The sequence below is a fragment of the Protopterus annectens genome, chromosome 13.part0 (genome assembly GCF_019279795.1).
Source record: "Protopterus annectens isolate FY-2018-M chromosome 13.part0, PAN1.0, whole genome shotgun sequence".
NCBI lineage: Eukaryota > Metazoa > Chordata > Ceratodontiformes > Protopteridae > Protopterus > Protopterus annectens.
This window is the reverse complement of record NC_056747.1, coordinates 1349075779-1349096439: the sequence shown is the minus strand read 5'-3', so window position 1 is coordinate 1349096439 and position 20661 is coordinate 1349075779. Positions and strand designations below refer to the sequence as shown.

General features: G+C 38.1%; 1 protein-coding gene across 6 annotated transcripts in view; it reads left to right on the top strand.

Annotated features, from left to right (window-relative positions):
* The window catches only part of CACNB1 (calcium voltage-gated channel auxiliary subunit beta 1), a 2104836-nt gene that overhangs the window by 1046499 nt on the left and 1037676 nt on the right, over nucleotides 1-20661 (top strand). The window contains exon 1 of one of the 6 annotated variants that reach the window (XM_044055376.1): nucleotides 6008-6132. The exons of the other annotated variants lie outside the window; for them this stretch is intronic. Within the exon in view, the coding sequence (XP_043911311.1) occupies nucleotides 6097-6132 (36 nt within the window). The 5' untranslated portion in view covers nucleotides 6008-6096. Of the gene's footprint in view, nucleotides 1-6007; nucleotides 6133-20661 lie in introns of those variants that run through there. 6 annotated transcript variants of the gene reach the window in all.

Sequence of the window (20661 nt, the reverse complement as noted above, 5' to 3'; positions counted from 1 at the left end):
ACTTGCCCATAGAATATATATATATATATAGATATATATAGCACAACAACGGTTATTCCTCTCCACAAAGGAGGGGCCGCTGACCCTGGTAACTATCGCCCCATAAGCCTGACTAACCTGGTCTGCAAGGCTATGGAGCGCATCTTCATGGAACTCATTAACAAAGACATTGGGAACCTCCAAACACTTGACTCGACCCAGTTCGGCTTTATTAAGGGCAGATCATGCCTACTAAACCTGGTTGACTTCTTCAAGACAGTCACCAAGGCCATAGATGAAGGAAAGGTGGTTCACACAGCCTACCTTGACCTCGCCAAGGCTTTCAACACCATTCCCCACTCGGGTATTACAGAAAAACTCACCAGCCTGAACATAAACCCCTATGTCACGAGATGGGTTGCCAACTGGCTTACAGACAGAACTCACAAGGTAAGAATAGCAGGCTCCAGGTCCAACTCTAAACCAGTCACAAATGGTGTCCCACAAGGCTGGGTTCTGGGACCCCTACTGTTCAGCATATACTTCTCAGAAGTACAGGCAAACACAGGAGGACTATGGCTAACCAAGTTCACCGATAACTGCAAACTGGGAGCCATAATTGACTCTCCAGCTGACACGGACATCCTCCAAAAGGGCCTTACTGAGACAGACACCTGGTGTCAAAGTCATGGCCTCAAGCTTAATGCCAAAAAATGCATAGTCATCCCATTTGGAAAAAACAAAACACCCATGAATTACCACATAGGTGGCAGCCCCCTTAATACAGAAGAGGTAATAAGAGATCTGGGGGCCCAGGTAGATAGTAATCTCTCTTTTGATTATCATATTGCCAAAGTAGTTAAGAAATCCTTCTATGTGGCCCACCTAATTACTAAATGGTTCACATCTAGAAATAAAGAAGTTATAGTGCCCCTCTGCTCGTCACTCATTAGACCCATCATAGAGTACAATACCCTATTTGGGATGTACCTCACAAGACACTTCCAACAGCTGGAAATACCACAAAAGTACCTCACCAAGAGGATTACTGCCTCAAACATATGTCCTATGCAGCCTGACTGAAAAAACTCTGGCTGTACTCAGTGGCATATCACTTACTCAGAGGTGATCTCTGCCTGACTTGCAAAGTCATGTCCAACTCAGAATTGATGGACATGCTCCATCTAAAGAAATCCAAGTCACTGCGAGCCACGCGCTCTAGTGAGCTAAACCTCACCACAACAATAAATAGAACATGTTGGAGGGATAGATTCCTGTCACAGAGACTCCTCATGCTTTGGAACAAAATTCCAAATGACATCAGGAAGAGCCCCTGATTAACAGTCTTCAAGAGAAACCTTGATGAGTGGATTTGTAACAGAAAATACATCCCTGGAATCACTTCATTAGTTCTGCTTGACAGAGGATCAGTTAATTACTCAATGGGGCGGTGGAAGCTGACACACTCTGGCTAGGCTTATAAATGCCCTCGGGCAGATAGCCTAGTACCTACCTATGAACCTATAAACCCTACAAGTTAGGATGTAACTAGGTACTGCTGAGTTAATCTTACAACCACTATGGTGACTCTGTATTCAGTTTATGTGGCTAAGCTCTGGAACTCCATCCCACCTTGAACAAAGGCAGAATCAAACTCAGAAGTCATTCAACAAAAACTAAAGGGACACCTCATTACTAAATGGTCATGTTATTGCATTAAACCAGGATTTAAGGTCTATGTCCTATTCTAGCATTTTTCTTACCTTGTATCAGCTGACAGAGTAATGAATATTAAACCCATCTACTTCCATATTTACCATACCTGCACTCACATCTTTGTATGTTACTTTCCTAGTGTTTTAGCCAACTCTTCCACTCACATCTCTCATTTCTCATTCTCACTGTATTGCTACTCTCTACTTCCTATTTTATTGTTTTATAACCTCTATACCTTTCCTTTTTTTTCTCTTTTATAATTATGTTGAATCCTAAATTAATCTCAACATTTAGACTTATTACTGGGATTCATGGTCTTAATTGTAATATTTCTTTCTGTATATCTATTTATCTCTCTTTATTCACTAAGATAATATCCATACTATATGAGTACCAGTAAGAGTGAAAGGGAAGGTCTACAAGAGGGTAGTGAGACCAGCTATGTTATATGGGTTGGAGACAGTGGCACTGACAAAAAGGCAGGTGTTTGAGCTGGATGTGGTAGAGTTAAAGATGTTAAGATTTGCACTGGGTGTGACGAGGGTGGACAGGATTAGGAATAAGTATATTAGAGGGTCAGCCTAGGTTGGAAGGTTTGCAGACAAAGCCAGAGAGGCAAGATTACGTTGGTTTGGACATGTGCTGAGGAGGGATGCAGAGTATATTGGGAAAAAGATGCTAAGGATGAAGCTGCCAGGTAACAGGAAAAGAGGAAGGCCTAAGATAAGGTTTATGGATGTGGTGAGAGAGGACATGCAGGTGGTTGGTGTGACAGAGCAAGATGCAGAGGACAGGAAGAAATGGAAACAGATGATTCGCTGTGGTGACCCCTAACGGGAACAGTCGAAAGAAGAAGAATCATTGTACAAATGTTGTTTTCATGAAAATGTCAACATTGTAGCCTTGTATAATTATTTGCTTTTTTTCTGCTTATGTAATTGTTTATAAACTCTTTTGAACATTGTTTCCAAAAATGTGTTTACACAGATTTTATCGGGAGCTTTTCTACCCAGGAGTCCATTGTAAAGGGTTAACTGCCCATTCAGATCACCACAGTTAATAAATAGAAAGAAATAAAATACTTTCATTAACTAATTTTATGAAAACAGTCTTTTTGTAAATATCCATTTACAAAATAGAAATCAGCATTGGTCATCCATCTGTATTGTTGAGATTTTATCTTGAACGGTCTCAAATCTGTGCACAACAAATGCTTATTGCATCAACATCATTGGCTAAATACACAGAGTTAAACAGGGAAACAACACAGGAGACCAAAACACAACAACCATACAAAGCCTGCCATTTATTACATCTAGTTTGAGTATATCTTTTCTTGCCTGAAGGTTTATTTTTTATTTTTTATTCATAATCAAAATATTTACTTTTGGCTGACTGACTAAAGTCCACAGTTAAAACCTTGGAATATGTTCCAACTGCCACATTGTATCTCTTCAGGAAGGGGTCATGCCCTTTTCCGCAGATAATGTGCAGTTTTTGAGTTAAAATAGTTAAGGTTTTGGGGTGCAGTCATGCCTCACAACCTCTTGGAGCAAAACATTTGGACAAAGCCACAAGTAAGGGGGGGGGGCAAAGGCCACAAAATAGTGACACTATTTAAATATTGCTCTTATAAATGTAGAATGTTAATAGAATAACAGATGTTGCATTAGCGTGAATTTCCTGAAGGATGAGAACTCTGAAACTCTGACCTCTGCCATTATTTTCTGATTTCACATCTTCCTGTTAAAGCACCATGGTAGGGCTGTGCCTGAATTAGAAATGGTTACTATGAGATGTGCACCACATGTACAGCTCACAGTAAACATTTTTAATCTGGCCTAAGTGCATGTTGCTTCATCAAAAAAGCAACACATAAAGCCACAAATCATTGAGCACAAATGCTTAAAACATAATTTATGGAAAAAATGTGATGTAAACTTTTTTTTTCCTAGTGGGCTTTCCCCCAAACCCCTGCTAATTGTATATATGCCACCTCCCAAATCACACTACACTAGGATTCATAGGTTAAATACTAGGCTATCAATCTGCAGACTATTAGAAGCTTAACCAATATCCAGAGGTTAGAATCAAACCTTGTACCTTATATCTGTGAGGCTAAGACCTTAACTCTTATCAAACTCGTTTGTCGAAATTGGTAATAAATTACCAAAATTTCAGAAATGGTAACACGGAATCAGCATTTGAACACCGGAAATTCAAATGTCAAAAGTCCATGTTACTAAGAACGTTTTTGGCCCCCCTGCACCCCATACCCCCAGCATATTATATATTCCAACCCTAAGATCTCACTACAGTGAGAAAAGAGTACATTTCCCGATCCCCACTGTAGTGCGATCTGTTATCAGAATGTTGATTCAATGTAAACCTTGGCTTGAGATGATTGCTGCTGGTGAAGTGACATTCAGACCCCTTATGCAAAATGGGAAAAATGGGTTGAGGATGGATGGAATTCACTCCTCAATGATTTGCCAGAAAGCCACAATTTCATAAGAAACAGACCAAAAATATGAGGTGAACATCTGGGCAGTTGAGAGGTATAGGTACAGGGGTTATGCTGTTATTGTTTTTTCAATTGGTTTGCATATTGGAATTTGGATTGCTGATGTATTTTTGTGAATTCAGAAGTCAGTTATGATTGCTGATTTTCTAGGTGGGAAGTGAGTGTTACCATTATAGTATTAACATGGCTATGTGACCTACTGTACAAGCGGAGGCTGTGAGAATTGAACTGCCTTCTAATGACAGATGAACTTAGCAGGAGAAAAGCAGCTGTGGTCTGTTTACATGTTTACACTGCTGAGAACTAAAGCTATAGCACAACATAACTGAGATGACAGCACAAACATAAAATGCCAGATAAATTCATGAAAAGTAGGGTGCCCTACAAAAAGAAGCTTGTTAAAGTTTTAATACCCTTCCTGGAGTCATTAATACTGGGTACAGTTCAAATCACCATTCCGGAGAAGCAACGTTATAGGAGTGAAGGGTTAAACAGGAACATAAAATGACAAAAGGCCTCCGAGGACTCTGCAAGAGAGAACCAGACCAGAAGGGGAATTATGTGTGTGCACATAAAAGGAATCTGTTAGGAAGTTATAGTTATAGCAGCTTTCATACAAATCTCATGGAACATCGGCACTGTTATAAATAGCAGTAAATCACAGACTACATAGTCTGAAGTTATTAACTACAGACTTTTCAGTTACTAGCCAAATATACGTTTTTCTAAAAAGCTACTAACATTGAAACTCTGCTGTAAAAGGTGCTTTCCTTTTTACACAAAGTCATCAGCAGAAGAAGTTTATTATAAGCAGCAGCTGAACTTCTCTTTTCATTCCATCTTTAAATGTGCACAAGGAACTCCGAAGTGTGAGCACTGAACTGAAAGATCCCTTGAACAAATCCCATAAACAGATCAGTTTTCTTCTACTGCCTCTTAATGGATGTCTACCATATTAATAATAATCACTAAGTTAATGAACTGTAAGCACTTAGAGTGAATCCTGGTAACTTTAGTTCTCGCCTGTGTGGTACTTGACCCAGAACAAGTCACTTTACTTACTTTTGCTCTCAATTCACCTCTAAAAAATGAACTTTCCAGCCTAAATACTTAGCAAATTAAAAACGTGACAGCAGAGTAAATTATATGCAGTGTGTTTTGGTGCTTCTTCTTCAAGTTGTTTCTTTGCACACCAGCTGTACCTGGGAAGTTGGGAACAGGAAAACAGTGTTTAGAATTGAGCAGCTTTTTCCTTTTCTTTCACTTTCTCACCATCAGAGAGGATGGTGGTGACAAGTGACCTCAGAAATACAAACTACATGAAGAGTCTTGCTGCCATGCCTGGACTGTGCATATACCCTGTTTCAGCCTTGAACCCGCAAGACCTTTACATTTCCTATCAGCCCTGTAAGATATTTCCTGTTCCCTTTTGCAATGATGTGACACTTGTTTGTGCTTTGTAAGACTGATATATTGTTGACAAATAAGAGCTCCAGTTAGAGTAATGGCTTTCAGCTTTTGAACTCACATTTTACAAGCACAATAAAGTTTTTAACAGGTACAGAATCTAGTAGATACAGGTGCTCTTGGTCCAGCCCAGTAAAAGAAACAAGACTGCAGCTAAAGTCAGGCTGGTGGGCCTCAGCAGCAGGCCCTATTGAATGACCAACACTGCATACCGTGCCTCTCTCTCAACCTGTTTTTATTCTGCCTCCGTTCTCTGGGAGGGCTAAATATATTTAACAGGTTGCAAATGTTGCACTATTTCTGCAACCTGAGCCTTACTCTGTGCTCAGCTTTGGCAGAGTCAGCCCAGCTGCTGACTTTCAGTGCACTCCAGCCCAGGGGCTGCCCCGCGTTAGCAGACAGCAGGCGGCATGGATACTGTGGAAAGAGTACATCGCACCATTTTGGTGAGCACACTTCCTTTCCATTTTTTCTGAGTGTCGCTTATTTTCTTTGCATCTGTTTGGGATAGCTGAATAATGTGTTGCTGAAATTGTAACAGACAAGGACAGCATTTTACATGATCTGTGAAGTTTGCTTTAGCCGGTTTATGTCCTCCACCCCTATGCTTCTCTTAGGCTGTTCTGAAGATAGCACACTGCTATTGGGCCTCTTGTCTCCTGGATGCTAAGCCAAAAACTTAATTAGCGACAGTTGTTCTGTTTACAAAATGACAACTACAGAGGAAAGAGGAAAAGAGGAAGACAGAGGCTGAGCACGCCCGACACTCTACCCCTGCTGGTTTCTGATTAAAGGCTTGTATGCAACAGTTGCACAGAGATGGCTGTTAAAACATGTTTGGGCAGTGGCAGTTTGAAACACAGCTGAAAAAGCCATCACTACTATAAACAGGTCTCTGTTGCATGTATTTTTGAACTGCTGTCAGGCGCAGCTCTCTGTAACACAGCAATACATGAGGTAATGATACTAAAGTGCTGTTTCTGAAAACATTCACATCAAACACACAGTCCAGTTTATAAAGTTAGACCTGTAGGTAAATTATGAACTCAAACTGGTTTAAAGAAATAGTGTATTGTGTGACAAGTGTTGGGCTTGTTAAATTACTATAAATAAATAAATAAATGTATTGGACGAACATTTACTGCATAAGTTGTATGAAGTGGATTTGTGTATGTTTGTTTGTGTCTGTGTGTATGTGTGTTTGCACGCATGCAATGAATAAAGCTTAAATGATCTGCCTGACAAGACAATCATGGCTGTATGAATATGTATACATTGCACAATCTATGGCTCTTATTTTTTCTATTAAAATGTCATTTCATAAATTTTAGACTACCTTAAGTTACAGAATACTTCATTTTAGGGTGGCTGATTATATGTTGTTAAGCCATCCCTAGTCCTCAAGAGTATAAAAGACGTTATCAGCTTGTTAGGTGAAAAGAATGTTAAACACACTTGGATGGTTATTCAACGTATTGTAATATCATTTTTAAGTAGGTTAACATGTGTTTCCTATTTGTAAAATTCATGCTTGATACACAAAGGGACCCCTTTATGATTACAGGTATGTCACTTTGTCTCATGACATGAGTAAGAGTATCAGAGATATACTGTCATACATACACATATGAAAGCAGTTCTACTTTATAACATCGATTTACTATAACGTTGTCTCATTTAACAGTGAGATGACAACATCTAAACTTCAAAAGAGCAAACTCCTTGAACGACAAATTTTCCCCAGGAAACTAACCACTTGGCCAACACTGACTAAAATTCAAACCATTGAAGTGGGGGCTTCACCACCCACCCCCCTACTTAAATATTCCAACCCCAGCATCCCACTACAGTGGAGAAAAGGGCAAAAATCGGCAGTGGTGGCCAAGTGCTTAGTTTCCTAGAGGCAAAATTCGCCATTCTGGGAGTTCTCTCATTTGAAGTTTAGATGTTGTTAAGTGAGACGATGTTATAGTAAATCGATGTTATAAAGGGGAACTATGTAAGCACATATATGTATATGTTTATGTGTATGTAGAGATACATATATATATATATATATATATATATATATATATATATATATATATATATATGTATATATGGTTACCTATCAAAACATCTACTCTTTATAACATCTAAACTCAAAACATCAAGACCATAATATCTAAACTTCAAAACATCTAAAACTCATAACATCGAATCTCAAAACACTGAAAACTACAAAGCAACTATAAATACCATCCCACAGAGTTTTTACTATGTTTATGCAGGGGGCAAGCCCCCTTGCACCCCCCATGCCTCTGTAAATTAAATATACCAACTCCATGGTCACACTACAGTGGGGGAAAAAGTTAATTTCCTAACCCCACTGTAGTGCGACCTTGGAGTTGGTATATTTAATTTATGGGGTGTGTGGGGGCAGAGCCCCCCCACTTGGGGGGTGCATGGGGGCTTGCCCCCCTGCATAAACATAGCAAACAGTGTGTGGAATGTTATTTATAGTTGCTTTGTAGTTTTCAATATTTTGAGATTTTGAGATTCGATGTTACGAGTTTTAGATGTTTTGAAGTTTATATGTTACAGTCTTGATGTTTTGAGTTTAGATGTTATGAAGAGTAGATGTTTTGATAGGTTGATAGGTAATTATATATATATATATATATATATATATATATATATATATATATATATATATATGAAGTTTTGAAACTTTGAACGGTTGAAATAGAAATCGCCATACAGTGTGTAATGGGAAATTTACTGTTCTCTTCACTATAATGCGATCCCAGAGTTGGTATATTTAATTAGCAGGGGGTGTGAGGGTGTAGGGGGCTTGCCCCCATAATAAACATAAAAAAAATTTTTTATTGAAGTTTCGAACTTTCAAAACGTTGATGTTATGCTCTCGACCATATGAAGTTCAAAGTTTTAAAAGTTCAAGCTTCCAAAGTATATATATATATATATATATATATATATATATATATATATATATATATATATATATATACATAAATAATGTTACTATCATTTTATTGAAGTGGACTCGGTCGAATGATTGTATCATTGACTCACGTCAGCAAAAAGTCACATTGCTGAATTCAGATATAGCCAAAATACATTCTGAATTCGACCTTGGAACAAGCATTAACATGGGTCGAGATAGGGGCAAGATTGGTAATTCATTTATTGCATCTTATTGGGAAAAGAGACTGCACAGAGCATACCTGTCAACTGTTCAGATTTTTGCAGATATATAGATTTTTGCCTCCTAAACTTGGTCTGTTCCTCATAAAATGTGTGCTTCTCTGGTCAGTCGTTGAGAATTTAAGTTGGTAAATGATGATATGCATTGAACTTTCAGAAATCATGTTCTTCAGAAAATGAGAGGTCTGGCACAGAAGGAGTGAAAGCAGGTGCTGGAAAATAATGTAGAGCTTGTCCAGATGTTCACACAGGTGATGGTGCCAAGCTCTGCATAAGACATCTTGGAGAATAGAGCTAGTAGCTTGTCCAGATGTTCACACAGGTGATGGTGCCAAGCTCTGCATAAGACAACTTGGAGAATAGAGCTAGTAGCTTGTCCAGATGTTCACACAGGTGATGGTGCTAAGCTCTGCATAAGACAACTTGGAGAATAGAGCTAGTAGCTTGTCCAGATGTTCACACAGGTGATGGTGCCAAGCTCTGCATAAGACAAATTGGAGAATAGAGCTAGTATTCTCTCTGTCAATGCACTGAGCTTGTTTTTAATGCTTTGGCTCCTGAGTGATTTGGGGAGTTTGTAGGATCACAGAAGGTTACTAGACTATTGGCCCTAAGGCCTCTACAACCTTAGCCATGTTATACCCTTGTTCCTTTATGGACCAAGATATATAGCCTACATTTGTGTGTGAATCTAAGATCAGCACCAACTGCCCTTGTCTAAGAGGGGACATAGGTGAAATCACTGGTGTAAATTTACAGTTTCCCACCCAAATGTCCACATTACAATTAAATAGGGTCATTGAGGAGCTCTGTGTTACATAAATTGGGAGTTTGTTCCAGAGGGGTGGCAATCTCTGGGAGACATATCTGTCTCTCCAGCATGTGCTGTTAATATTGCAGGCTGGGTTAAGATCCCTAGAGTGAGTGAATCTTGTCCAATTGGAGTTCTGAATGTGCAGCAGCTTCATCATGGTAGGGTCTGAGAATGCTCTGTAGGCCAGGCACAAGTCTTCTTTACGCAGTCTATATGATACTGAGTAAAGTGATAGGGCCTTCAGTCTTTATGTGTAGGTCATGTGTTGTAGGCCCTGAATTTTCTTGGTGAGAAACCTCGGAGGTCTCTCCAGTTGCTGTAGATGTGTGGTGAGGTGCACACAGAAGGGGGGCATTGTACTATATTATTAGTCTGATGAGAGCTGAGTACAGGGGAGTTATAACCTTCTCAGCTTTGGATACTATACTGTTGCTTATGAGGTGTGCAAAGACTTCCTTACTACTGTGGACACCTGATCAAAATTAAGGCTGCTATCAACCTGCATTCCTAAATCTGTCACTACCGGGTTTGAACTTGGGGGGATATTATTAATGTTGTAATTAGCAGGGGTTGCTTCTTTGCTGAAGGGGATGATAATGCATTTTTTTGCTTTTAGTATAAGTACATGGCTTTGACACCAATCATTTGTCTGTGTAAGCCTATTTTGTAGTCTGTTGACATCTTTGAAGGATTCGATGATTGCACCCAGTTTGCACTCATCAGCAAACTTGGTAAGCCATAGGCCATCCATTTTCATCTAGACTTCTGAAAAATAGATACCAAACAATAGGGGGGCTAGCACAGATCCCTGTGGAACACCATTGGTAACAGGTTTGCTAGTAGAGTTGGCACCTCCAGTTTTGACTGTATGTGTTCTGTTTGTGGGCTAGTTGGCAACCCATCTAGTGATGTAAGGGTTAATTCCCAGTCTTTAATTTCTCCAAATCTTTTGGGTTTCTCATATCATTATGGGAATGGACCCCATTCCTAAGTCAAAGTACGATTAAAGTTCATGAAATTAGTCTTGTTTCAATCTTTGATGTCAGCCAAAAGTGCTCTTCACAGCACCTGCAATGTGCCCAGTAATGACTCCTTCTGCAATTCATATGGGATTATATGGACTGCTAACGTATCTAAATGCGACTGTAAATTTTTTTTTTTTTTTTTTTATAAAACCCGTTGCTGCTATTACTACTATAGGAACTGTCTGGGTATGTTTCTTCCACATTGCTCTCATTTCTGCCTGCAGATCCTGATATTCTATGACTTTGTGTCTCTCTGTACACAGGACACTGTAGTCACTGGGTGTAGCAATTTCAATGATCAATGCTACTTTTGTCTTCTTTTCTTGGACCACTATATATGGTTTTCTAGCATCTATGTTTTCTATTGTTTTTTTTTTTAATTTCTCCAAGTCTTTTGGGTTTCTAATACCATGACAGGAATGGACTCCATTCCTAAGTCAAAGTACGATTAAAGTTCATGAAATTAGTATTGTTTCAATCATTGATGTCAGACAGAAGTGCTCTTCACAGCACCCACAATGTCCCAGTAATGACTCCTTCTTCAATTTGTATGGTGTTACATGAACTGGTAACATATCTAAGTACGATTGTAAATTCTTTTTTATAAGACCAGTTGCTCCTACTGCTATTGGAACTGTCTGGGTATCTTTCTTCCACATGGCTCTCATTTTTGCATGCAGATCGAGGTATTTTATGACTTTGTGTCTCTCTGTACACAAGACACTGTAGTCACTGGGTGTGGCGATGTCAATGATCAACGCTACTTTTGTCTTCTTTTTTTGGACCACTATATCCGGTTTTCTAGCATCTGTCTTTTGGACTGCTGGTATTGGGTGATCCCATGTGATGTAAATGTTATCATTTTCTATGATTCTCTGTGGCTCATATTTCCAGTGTTTTTTAACCGCTTTGATACCATAATGTTTGCACAATCTCCAGTGTAACAATCTCGCCACATTATTATGCCTTTCAGTATACAGTCCCTCTGCCATAAGAGAGTCACAACCAGCAATAAGGTGTGTGACTGTTTCCAATTCGGTTCCACAAAACCTACATATGTCTGTTTCTCCCACATGTTCAATGAACTTAGTAAACCGACATGTACGTAGCCCACTATCTTGGGCTGCCAATATTAACCTTTCATTTTTTGATGTAAATTCACCTCTCCTTAACCATTCCTGCATTCATTCTTGATCAACATGAGGCTGTTGGTAATGGGTGATCCCATGTGATGTAAACTTCATCATTTTCTATGATGCTTTGTAGCTCATGTTTCAAGTATTTTTCAGCCACTTCAGTACTGTAATCTTTGCACAATCTCCAGTGCAACAGTCTTGCCGCATTATTATGCCTTTCAGTATACAGTCCTTCTGCCATTAATGTGTTGCAACCAGCAACAAGGTGTGCAACTGTTTCCAATTCGGTTTTACAAAACCTATATTTGTCTGCTTCTCCTACATGTTCAATGGACTTTGTAAACCAATGTGTATGTATCCCACTATCTCAGGCCGCCAATATTAACCTTTCATCTCTTGGTTTGAATTCATCTCTCCTTAACCATTCCTGCATTCATTCCTGATCAATATGAGGTTCTTCTAGAAGTTTTCTATACTTGCAGTTATATTTATGCATTTTCACTATTTCTTGCCTTCTCATCTGTTCTTTCACCTTATATTCTTTCTTTTGTCTTTTGGCACATTCAGTTGCTGCCTTGATTTTATCCACTTGTGGTTTGATTTCCATTCCTGCTTAACGCCAATATGCTTCTGCTAGTCTTGGCAGGAAAGTCATCTTAGATTTATTCTCCTCATGTTTCAAAACTTTCACCACATTTGGGTCTTGTGAGGTTAGCAGATATAGGTGGAGTCCCACGATTGCAGATCTATACATGTAATAATTTTCAAGGAGGCCCATCCCTCCTTCGGAATGGGGAATATATAATCTTGGTATGTACTGATTTTTATAAATCATTTGGTGAGCATGAAGCATCCTTCTTGTTTTCTGAACTAATCTATGCAACACCAAAAGAAGTTCCAAGATGCAAAATTGAACTGGTAACCAAAAATAATGCACCCAAAGGCCATCAAAAAGAACTCCACTATGTTATTCAGTTCTGATGAAGTCATTACTTATGATGAAAGCACTTAACAATTAATGAATTTTGGATCGTGTATGGTTTCAATAAAGTGGAGTTCATTTTGATGGCCGTTGGGTGCATTGTTTTTGGTTAGCTATCTAATCTATCCAACATGTTTTGGGGCCAATCAATCACTCCAAAACTGTAAGTTAGGACAGGAAGAGCAAATTGGTTTATAGCCTAAACTTTGTTCCTAGATGTCAATGCTGTTTTCATGATTAATTTAAGTCTTCTAAAGTACTCCTTACTAAGTTTTATTCACATTTGTTCATGTTTTATTGTTGATCCTTCATCTATTCCCAAATGTTTATACACTCCTTCTTGCTCAAGTTCTTTTATATCACATTCCTGTTCCAAACTGATGTTTTCTTGGTGCTGCAGTTTTCCTGCTTTAAAGGTGGCTTTTGCACATTTTTCAAGACCAAATGACATTCTTATATCATCTGAAAATGTTTTGACAACCTGTAGTTGTGCTTTCAGTTCCTCATCTGATGAGCTATACAGTTTTAAATCATCAACAAAATGAAGGTGAGAAATCTTTACACTTTGTTGTTTTCTAGGAGACAAATTATAGCCATGGCCTAAGCAGTTAAGTAGACAGCTTAATGGGTTAAGGGCAAGACAGAATAGGAGCGGTGACAGAGAATCACCCTGGAATATCCCCATTTGATTTTTTATCCCTGGAATAATAATTTGTCCTTTATCATGACTTATTTGCAAAGTGGTCTGTCACTGTTTCATGGTTACTGTAATGTAATCAATCAGTGTAGAATTTATCATACATTTTAAGCACTCTTTTATCCATGAATGTGGGATACTATCAAATGCTTTTTTGCAGTCAATCCATGCCATACTTAGATTCTTCCCCTTTTTCCAGTTCTCCACTATGACTTTATTTAACAACAAATGATCCTTTGTTCCATACGGCTTTCTTTTATTGCCCTTTTGTTCTACTGCCATAATTGAGTTTTCTTCTAAATGACTATAGAGTTTGTCAGCATCAATTCCAGTGTACAGTTTATATGTCATTGGAAGGCAAGTTATTTGTCTATAATTTTTAGGGAAGCTTGCAGGTTCACTCTTAAGTAGGAGCATTGTTTTCCTTTTGTTAGCCAGGTTGGTGTCTGCTCTGGGTGTGCATATAAATAGTTCTTACTCATGGCTAAATCTTCGTGCATCTTCGTGGGTTGTGGGTCTGGGGTTTTCCAATTAGAGGCTTTTCTTAACTTTGTGTCAATCTCTCTGGCTGTTATTTCATCCTATTTCATATCCTGTACCAAACTTCTTATTCTTTCTTTTACTTCTTCTATCCATTTAGCATCTTTGTTATGTTCCACAGGATCTTCATAGATACTTCTCCAAAATATATATTTTTCTTCTTTTTTGGTGGTCTTTCAATTCCTTTTACTTTTCTTCCCATTTCTCTAGAAAACTTTTTTTGGGTCATCAATAAATTGCTTATTTTGTATTTTTGCTTTATATTTTTCTGTGTATCTTCTAAGTTTTTACGCTTGTGCCGAAATGTTTAGTTTGTTATTTGCGATAGTGCATGATAGATCCTGGTCTGTTCTAATACTGCACATTGCTTTTATCACATCTATCTTTCTTACTTTTGTTGATCTAGTCCCTATTCAATAGTCTTCTAACAGTGACACTTCTTGGCTTAATTGCTTTACAGTTTTCTCTATTCAATATTTCCATGATGGTATTCGATTTCTCCCCTTCCTTTTCCTCACTACCCTGTGTTCTTGTGGTAGAACTTTATCAGTTATTAATTTAGCTGCACAGTAATATCCATTTACTTCTGTTACATCATATGAATCTTTATGGACAGTCCTAATTACTGTGTTCATTTGTTTTATCAAACTTCTGACTTTTTGGGGTTTTATTAACCTTCTGCAGTCTATTTCTCTCATTGATCTTCATATATCTGTCCTTGTCTATTAAATCAAGCAACTCTTCTTTTAACTCGTTTTCTTCCATACTGAGGGTACATCCCTTGTTTTCCATTTCCTGTGGACATTCTATAGAAAGTTCTATAACATCTTCCTGTGGCACATTCTCATCAATTTCATCCTGTGCCATCGGTTGCTCTGTCATATGGGAACTCACTGGCCTATCACTCCTCAACGTTGACTGCATCAGAGTTGTCAGTTTCCTGTTCCTTTCCTTGCTGTCCAGCTTCAAGTGAATGTTTATACTGGTTTCCTGTGGAAAGCTCCAAAATATCTTGATATGGCACCTGACCGATTGCTTTCTGTTACACTGATTTCCCCTTAATTTGGAGGCCCATTGCTCTATCCAGTTGTGGTGCTTTCTGAATTCTTCACTTTGCACTTTGCAGGTACTCCATGACCTCAGTTTCTGTTTCTTTAACTTCTCCATTACTGATTTCCTTTTCTACTTTTCCTCTTTGTCTTCTTATTTTTTGTTTGTAAAGTTTTCCATGTCCGGATTCCTTTGCCTGTATTTCTTTTCAAATATCTTTGGTGCTGCTCTTTTTATATTGGTTAGTTTTGCTTTCTCCTTTGCATAAATATTACACCGTATTAAATCTCTTTTTCTTTCCCATGTCCATATTTCTTCTTCAGATGTCTCCTGATCTTCCTGCTTCTCCTTACTTTGGGGACTCACTCCATCATGCTGTGATTTAACCTGTGCTAGGCCTTCTACACCAAATCCTTCACTTCACAGGCACTTCATAACTTCAACTTCTATTTTTTTAACTTCTACTTTACTAATCTTCTTTTCCATGTTCCATCTTTGTGATATTATTTTTTTTTATTGTAAAATGTTCCATATCTGGATGCCTTTGCCTGTATTTCTCTTCGAATATCTTTGGGGCTGCCTTCTTTATATTGATTAATTTGGCTTTCGCCTTTGCATAAATATTGCACCATATCAAATCTCTCTTTCTTTCCCATGTCCATATTTCTTTTTTATACTTTTCAAATATCTCTTGGTTTTCTTGTTTATATTTTTGCACTTCCTCGGATGCTTCTTTTTCCAAACAGATTAAAGTTTCTTGATCTATATACTGTTTTTCAAAAATCTGTTGTATTAATGAATGCAAATTTTCATTTGAAACTTCTGACAGTTTTTGTTGTGAGAGTATTTTTCTTTCCTGTAATTTCTCTCTTAATCATTTTGTATATCTTGTGTATGGAAATTTTGGGCCTTTTGCATAATAGTAACGATACATACTTTCTTTCTTATCCATAATGGTCCACTCTGTCGTCTTTATGGCTCTTCTTTGTCCTATCAGCTTTTGTGATTTTTGTGGACTGCTCCTTCCTTTTACAACAGGAGGGCCATCCTCCCCCTGGGCCTGGCCCCATTGTAGGAATGTTTCTGTATTTTGAGGATTATACACTGTCATTTGTTCCAGTCCTGGCACCAGTCCACCTACCAGGGCTGGGTACTTTTATCCTGGCTCTTGTACACCCAGCTATCTTTTTTAATTTTTGACCTACTTCTGTCCATGATATATGCTATATAAATACAGTCTATATATCAGTGTCACCTTGGTGAGATTTTGTAGAAAACAGGGTCCACCTCTTGAAGATGGTCACCAAGACTTGAGGATGAATTCACTTTCAGCACTACTACTCTCCTTTGCTTGCTGACTTCATCTTTCCATTCGGACCCTCTGCAGGTCATCCTTCCAGTTGGGTGAGTTTCTCAATGATAAACGAGTGAGGGATTCTCTCAAATGTCTTGGCTAGGTCAAGATAGGCACTGTGAACTGTTTTGCCTTCATCCAGGGCCTTGGTGACATTCTCAAAGAAGTTCACCAGGTTTAGCAGGCAAGATCTGTCTTTAACAAAGCCAAACACATTTGAGTCATATAGGATAGCTTCCTTTATGGAGCAGTTTAAGCCTAGCCAATTTCCCTTGGTGAGAATCAAGCCCTGTACCTCTTGGCTATGAGGTAAGTACCTTAACCATTATGCCAGCAGGTTAGTCTGTGCAAGTCTGAGCATCACATTGACATAATTTTCACATCATTGGATTTATGCGGATTGTTTAACTTGAGCACCTTCAGCAGGTTACAAAAGTACCTGCTCAGTCTGGTACACATTTTTATTTAACATTAACTATTTATTACAGATGGCACTGCACCTAGCAAGCAATCCTACCACTTTTGTAGATGTAGTGAAATGTAATGCTGTTGAAAAGCTATTATGATTACTGTAATGGTGTAATTTGCAGCCGTCCCTGTGGTGGACTGGGACAAAACAGCAGTGGCAGCTCTGGTGGCCTTGGATCAGGTACTATTACAGGACCTGTCCGTTTCAGTGGGTGGATGTATCAGATGAACAGGCTGAAGCTTTTTTATCCTTCCTGGAGGAAGGGAGGCCACACCTGACATCAGGCACAGCAGTGTGGAGGACCTGGATAGATGCTTTGACCTGAGAAACAGTGTGTGGTGTAGATGGTGAAGGATATCTTTATGTGCTCATGTGCTTGTATATTGGTGGGAAGATACATATACCATCTGCCCAGCTTTTCAGGTCTCACTTAAGTTCTGCCGCTGTCAGGATGACACAGGGAGAGGGTCATAAGTGGTATGCAAAGCCTTTCATCTAGTGCAAGATGATGATCACGATCCTTGGTTCTCACCTCCAGCCACTCCCCTCCCCAATCCATGGAATCTTACACTACCAGGCAGGAGGGAGAAAAGTTACAGCTATTCTAGAAGGCTGTAAGAAAATGAAGAGCAGTAGTTATATAAAAAAATATAAAATAGTTATATAAAAAATATAAAATAGTTATATAAAAAATATAAAATAGTTATAGAAAAATATAAAATAGTTGTATAAAAAATATAAAATAGTTATATAAAAATATAAAATAGTTATATAAAAAATATAAAATAGTTATAGAAAAATATAAAACAGTTGTATAAAAAATATAAAATAGTTATATAAAAATATAAAATAGTTATATAAAAAATATAAAATAGTTATAGAAAAATATAAAATAGTTGTATAAAAATATAAAATAGTTATATAAAAATATAAAATAGTTATATAAAAGGAGAACAGAAAGGCAAGATTTAAATATTACATTAATATATTACTCCTACAGTATCTGCAGTTGCACTCTGACCAGGGCTGACCATGTTAGACTAAGTCCTTTCCGCATCGCTGGTAACATTTAAAATAAGTAGTCTGAGGAAAAGAAAAAAAATCTAAATGTAAGCATTGATATGTATCATCTTTCATTCATGTACTGTTATAGACAGTGACGTTAGAACATCTCTAGGGTATAACTGTACTGAAATGATTTGCATTTTTTCATTTGTTTATATGCAAGAGCTGAGCTCTTCCTTTGTTTGGTGTGCTAATCACCATGTCAGAGGATGAAAGCATGTTTTTTTTTACAAAAGTCTTGGTGATATTTTAAAGTAACAGAGTGGAATTCAGAAAGATGGTACTCACTAAATAAATTTACTGCATAGCATGTGAGAGTACAATTCACAAACGACTCGGTCTACCTGTGGGTTAGACCAAGGTAATTCTAATACATAAGAGTGATTCAGAGGCAGGGTTAAACAAATTAGAGACTCAGTTCTTGGTACACAACATAATGACACTGCATAAAAGGCAATCACCTACAGAGATAATACTTTGTTGAGTTACATAGTATTGGCTCAAAAAACATAACAAGCTATTCATTGAACCCAGCAAATCTCCCTTCTAAGTGCTACTATTGGTCCCGCAGATGACCAAGTCCTATCATCCACGTACTACCACGAAATGAGCCTGGACTGCCAAATCAAGTTCTTGATACATAACTTGTGAAGAATAACGATCCCGTGAAAAGCAGCATCATGATAACGTGAATGATACTTGGATACGTATACAGTTTGTTTCATACGCTCCCATGCTTATACAGACATGTAATGGATATGTATGAGTTGCAGGGCACAGGGCAGTCATGTTTGTGATTCAGAGACACGCCCTACACAGTCAAAATTAAATTATGTAAAGGTTGTTATACAAAAACTGGGAACCCAGACAAGCTGGGTATTGACTACACTAGAATAAAAGAATGGCTGAGGTGTAAGAAAAGAAAAAAAGTCGTAAAAATCGGAGGATATAAATATACCCCTATATAAGTTAGTAGCCTCAATTAGAAGGGGGCATATGTAAGAGCATAAGGAAGTAAGATGCAGAAAGGCAGAAGTAGCCAGAAGGTACCGGACCAGAATCATCACTACTTACTGGAATATTCTTTGTTCACTGCATGAGCCAACAAAGACTTCCTTTATTCTGTGCCAATATTTTAACAGTCAGGGTTCTTGAGGCCCAAAGAGGGGGCAGGCTCAGAGGAACAGCTCTCCTTCGTTCAAAGGAATATGTTGTACCACTGTACAGAGAACCTGGTGTCAAGACAATGGACTCAAACTCGATATAAAAACATAGTAGTGTGCTCGTTGTGAAAGAGGAAATGCACCTGCGCTTCCTGCAAAAATGATAGTCTCTGAACGCCGATATTATTAGAGATCAAGACACTCCCCTGGACAATGAATTCTCCTTTGACCACTGTGTGTTATCTGTTATTAAGAAATCTTTCTACTTATCCCATCTAATCAGCAAAGGTATGTTTTCTGATTTGGTAGAAGTTACTGTCCTCCCTGCGTTCCTCCTTAATTATGCCCTTGATAAAATGTAATGCTCTTATTGGTATGTACCTATCCAAATGTATTGCCCAACTTGAAAAAACACAGATTCCTCACCTAGAAAACCTGCAAGTGTTTTTGTATGGTATGACCTTGTAGGTACCTGTAGATGTGGTGGATCTGCCCCTCATGCGCATCCTTTATATTTATTTATTTATATTTATTTATGGGGGTAGAGCACTGATTAGTACTAACCTGTTTCAGGCTCATCTGATGTGAAATAAATATTTCTCTAACAAAAAAGGCAGAAATGTAAGCAGTAATACAGTAGTTCAGATTAGTTACACGGAAAACTGTATACCTAGATATTTTATAGTGGACAAGCAGAGTGTAGTGTACAATATTAACGTTAGTTTCTGAAGTGGATCAATCTTCAGTAATTCTGTGAAAGAAGAGAAGTAGGAAGGATGTGTGCTGAAGCAAGAGCATTTGGCTCGGATGAGGGAGTGCTTTTTAAGTTGCACTGAATTTGGAATAACTGTTGACTTCCTTAATGTTGATGGGGACAGCTTGCTAAAGGTGTGTGAGAGAAGAATGCATGTGGAAGTCTGTGGAGATGACTTACACATACAACACTCACCGCACATAACCAGACAACAAATGCATGCATGAAAAAGACAATGCCTGACTTCTGAGGTAGGCACACAGCAGAGAAGTTATGTATTTGTAAAGGATTCTTAGGTTCAGATGTCAAGTTTATAGCTAACTGGTCTTCAGGATGTTAATCGTCTTAACACATGCTGATATTTTGTGTGTGTGTGTGTGTGTGTGTGTGTGTGTGTGTGTGTGTGTGTGTGTGTGTGTGTGTGTGTGTGTGAAGATTATTTTTCAAGGCTTACAGATTATGCTTTTCTGACTTTGATACGTACACACTGGCCAAAGTTTTTTATTGTCTGTCTTTGTTTCTAGATATTTAATAATTGCGCAATTTTTTTATGATGTATCATTTATTTTGTAGTCATAGTTTGTGTTCTTTTTGTCAAGACTCATTATGCTAAATTTGCTATGATTAAAAGTAACGTGCATAATTTCTACCACACCATGTAACACCAGGTATGTATTTTTATAGACCATCTTGGAGAAGTTGGAAATACTTCATTGAAG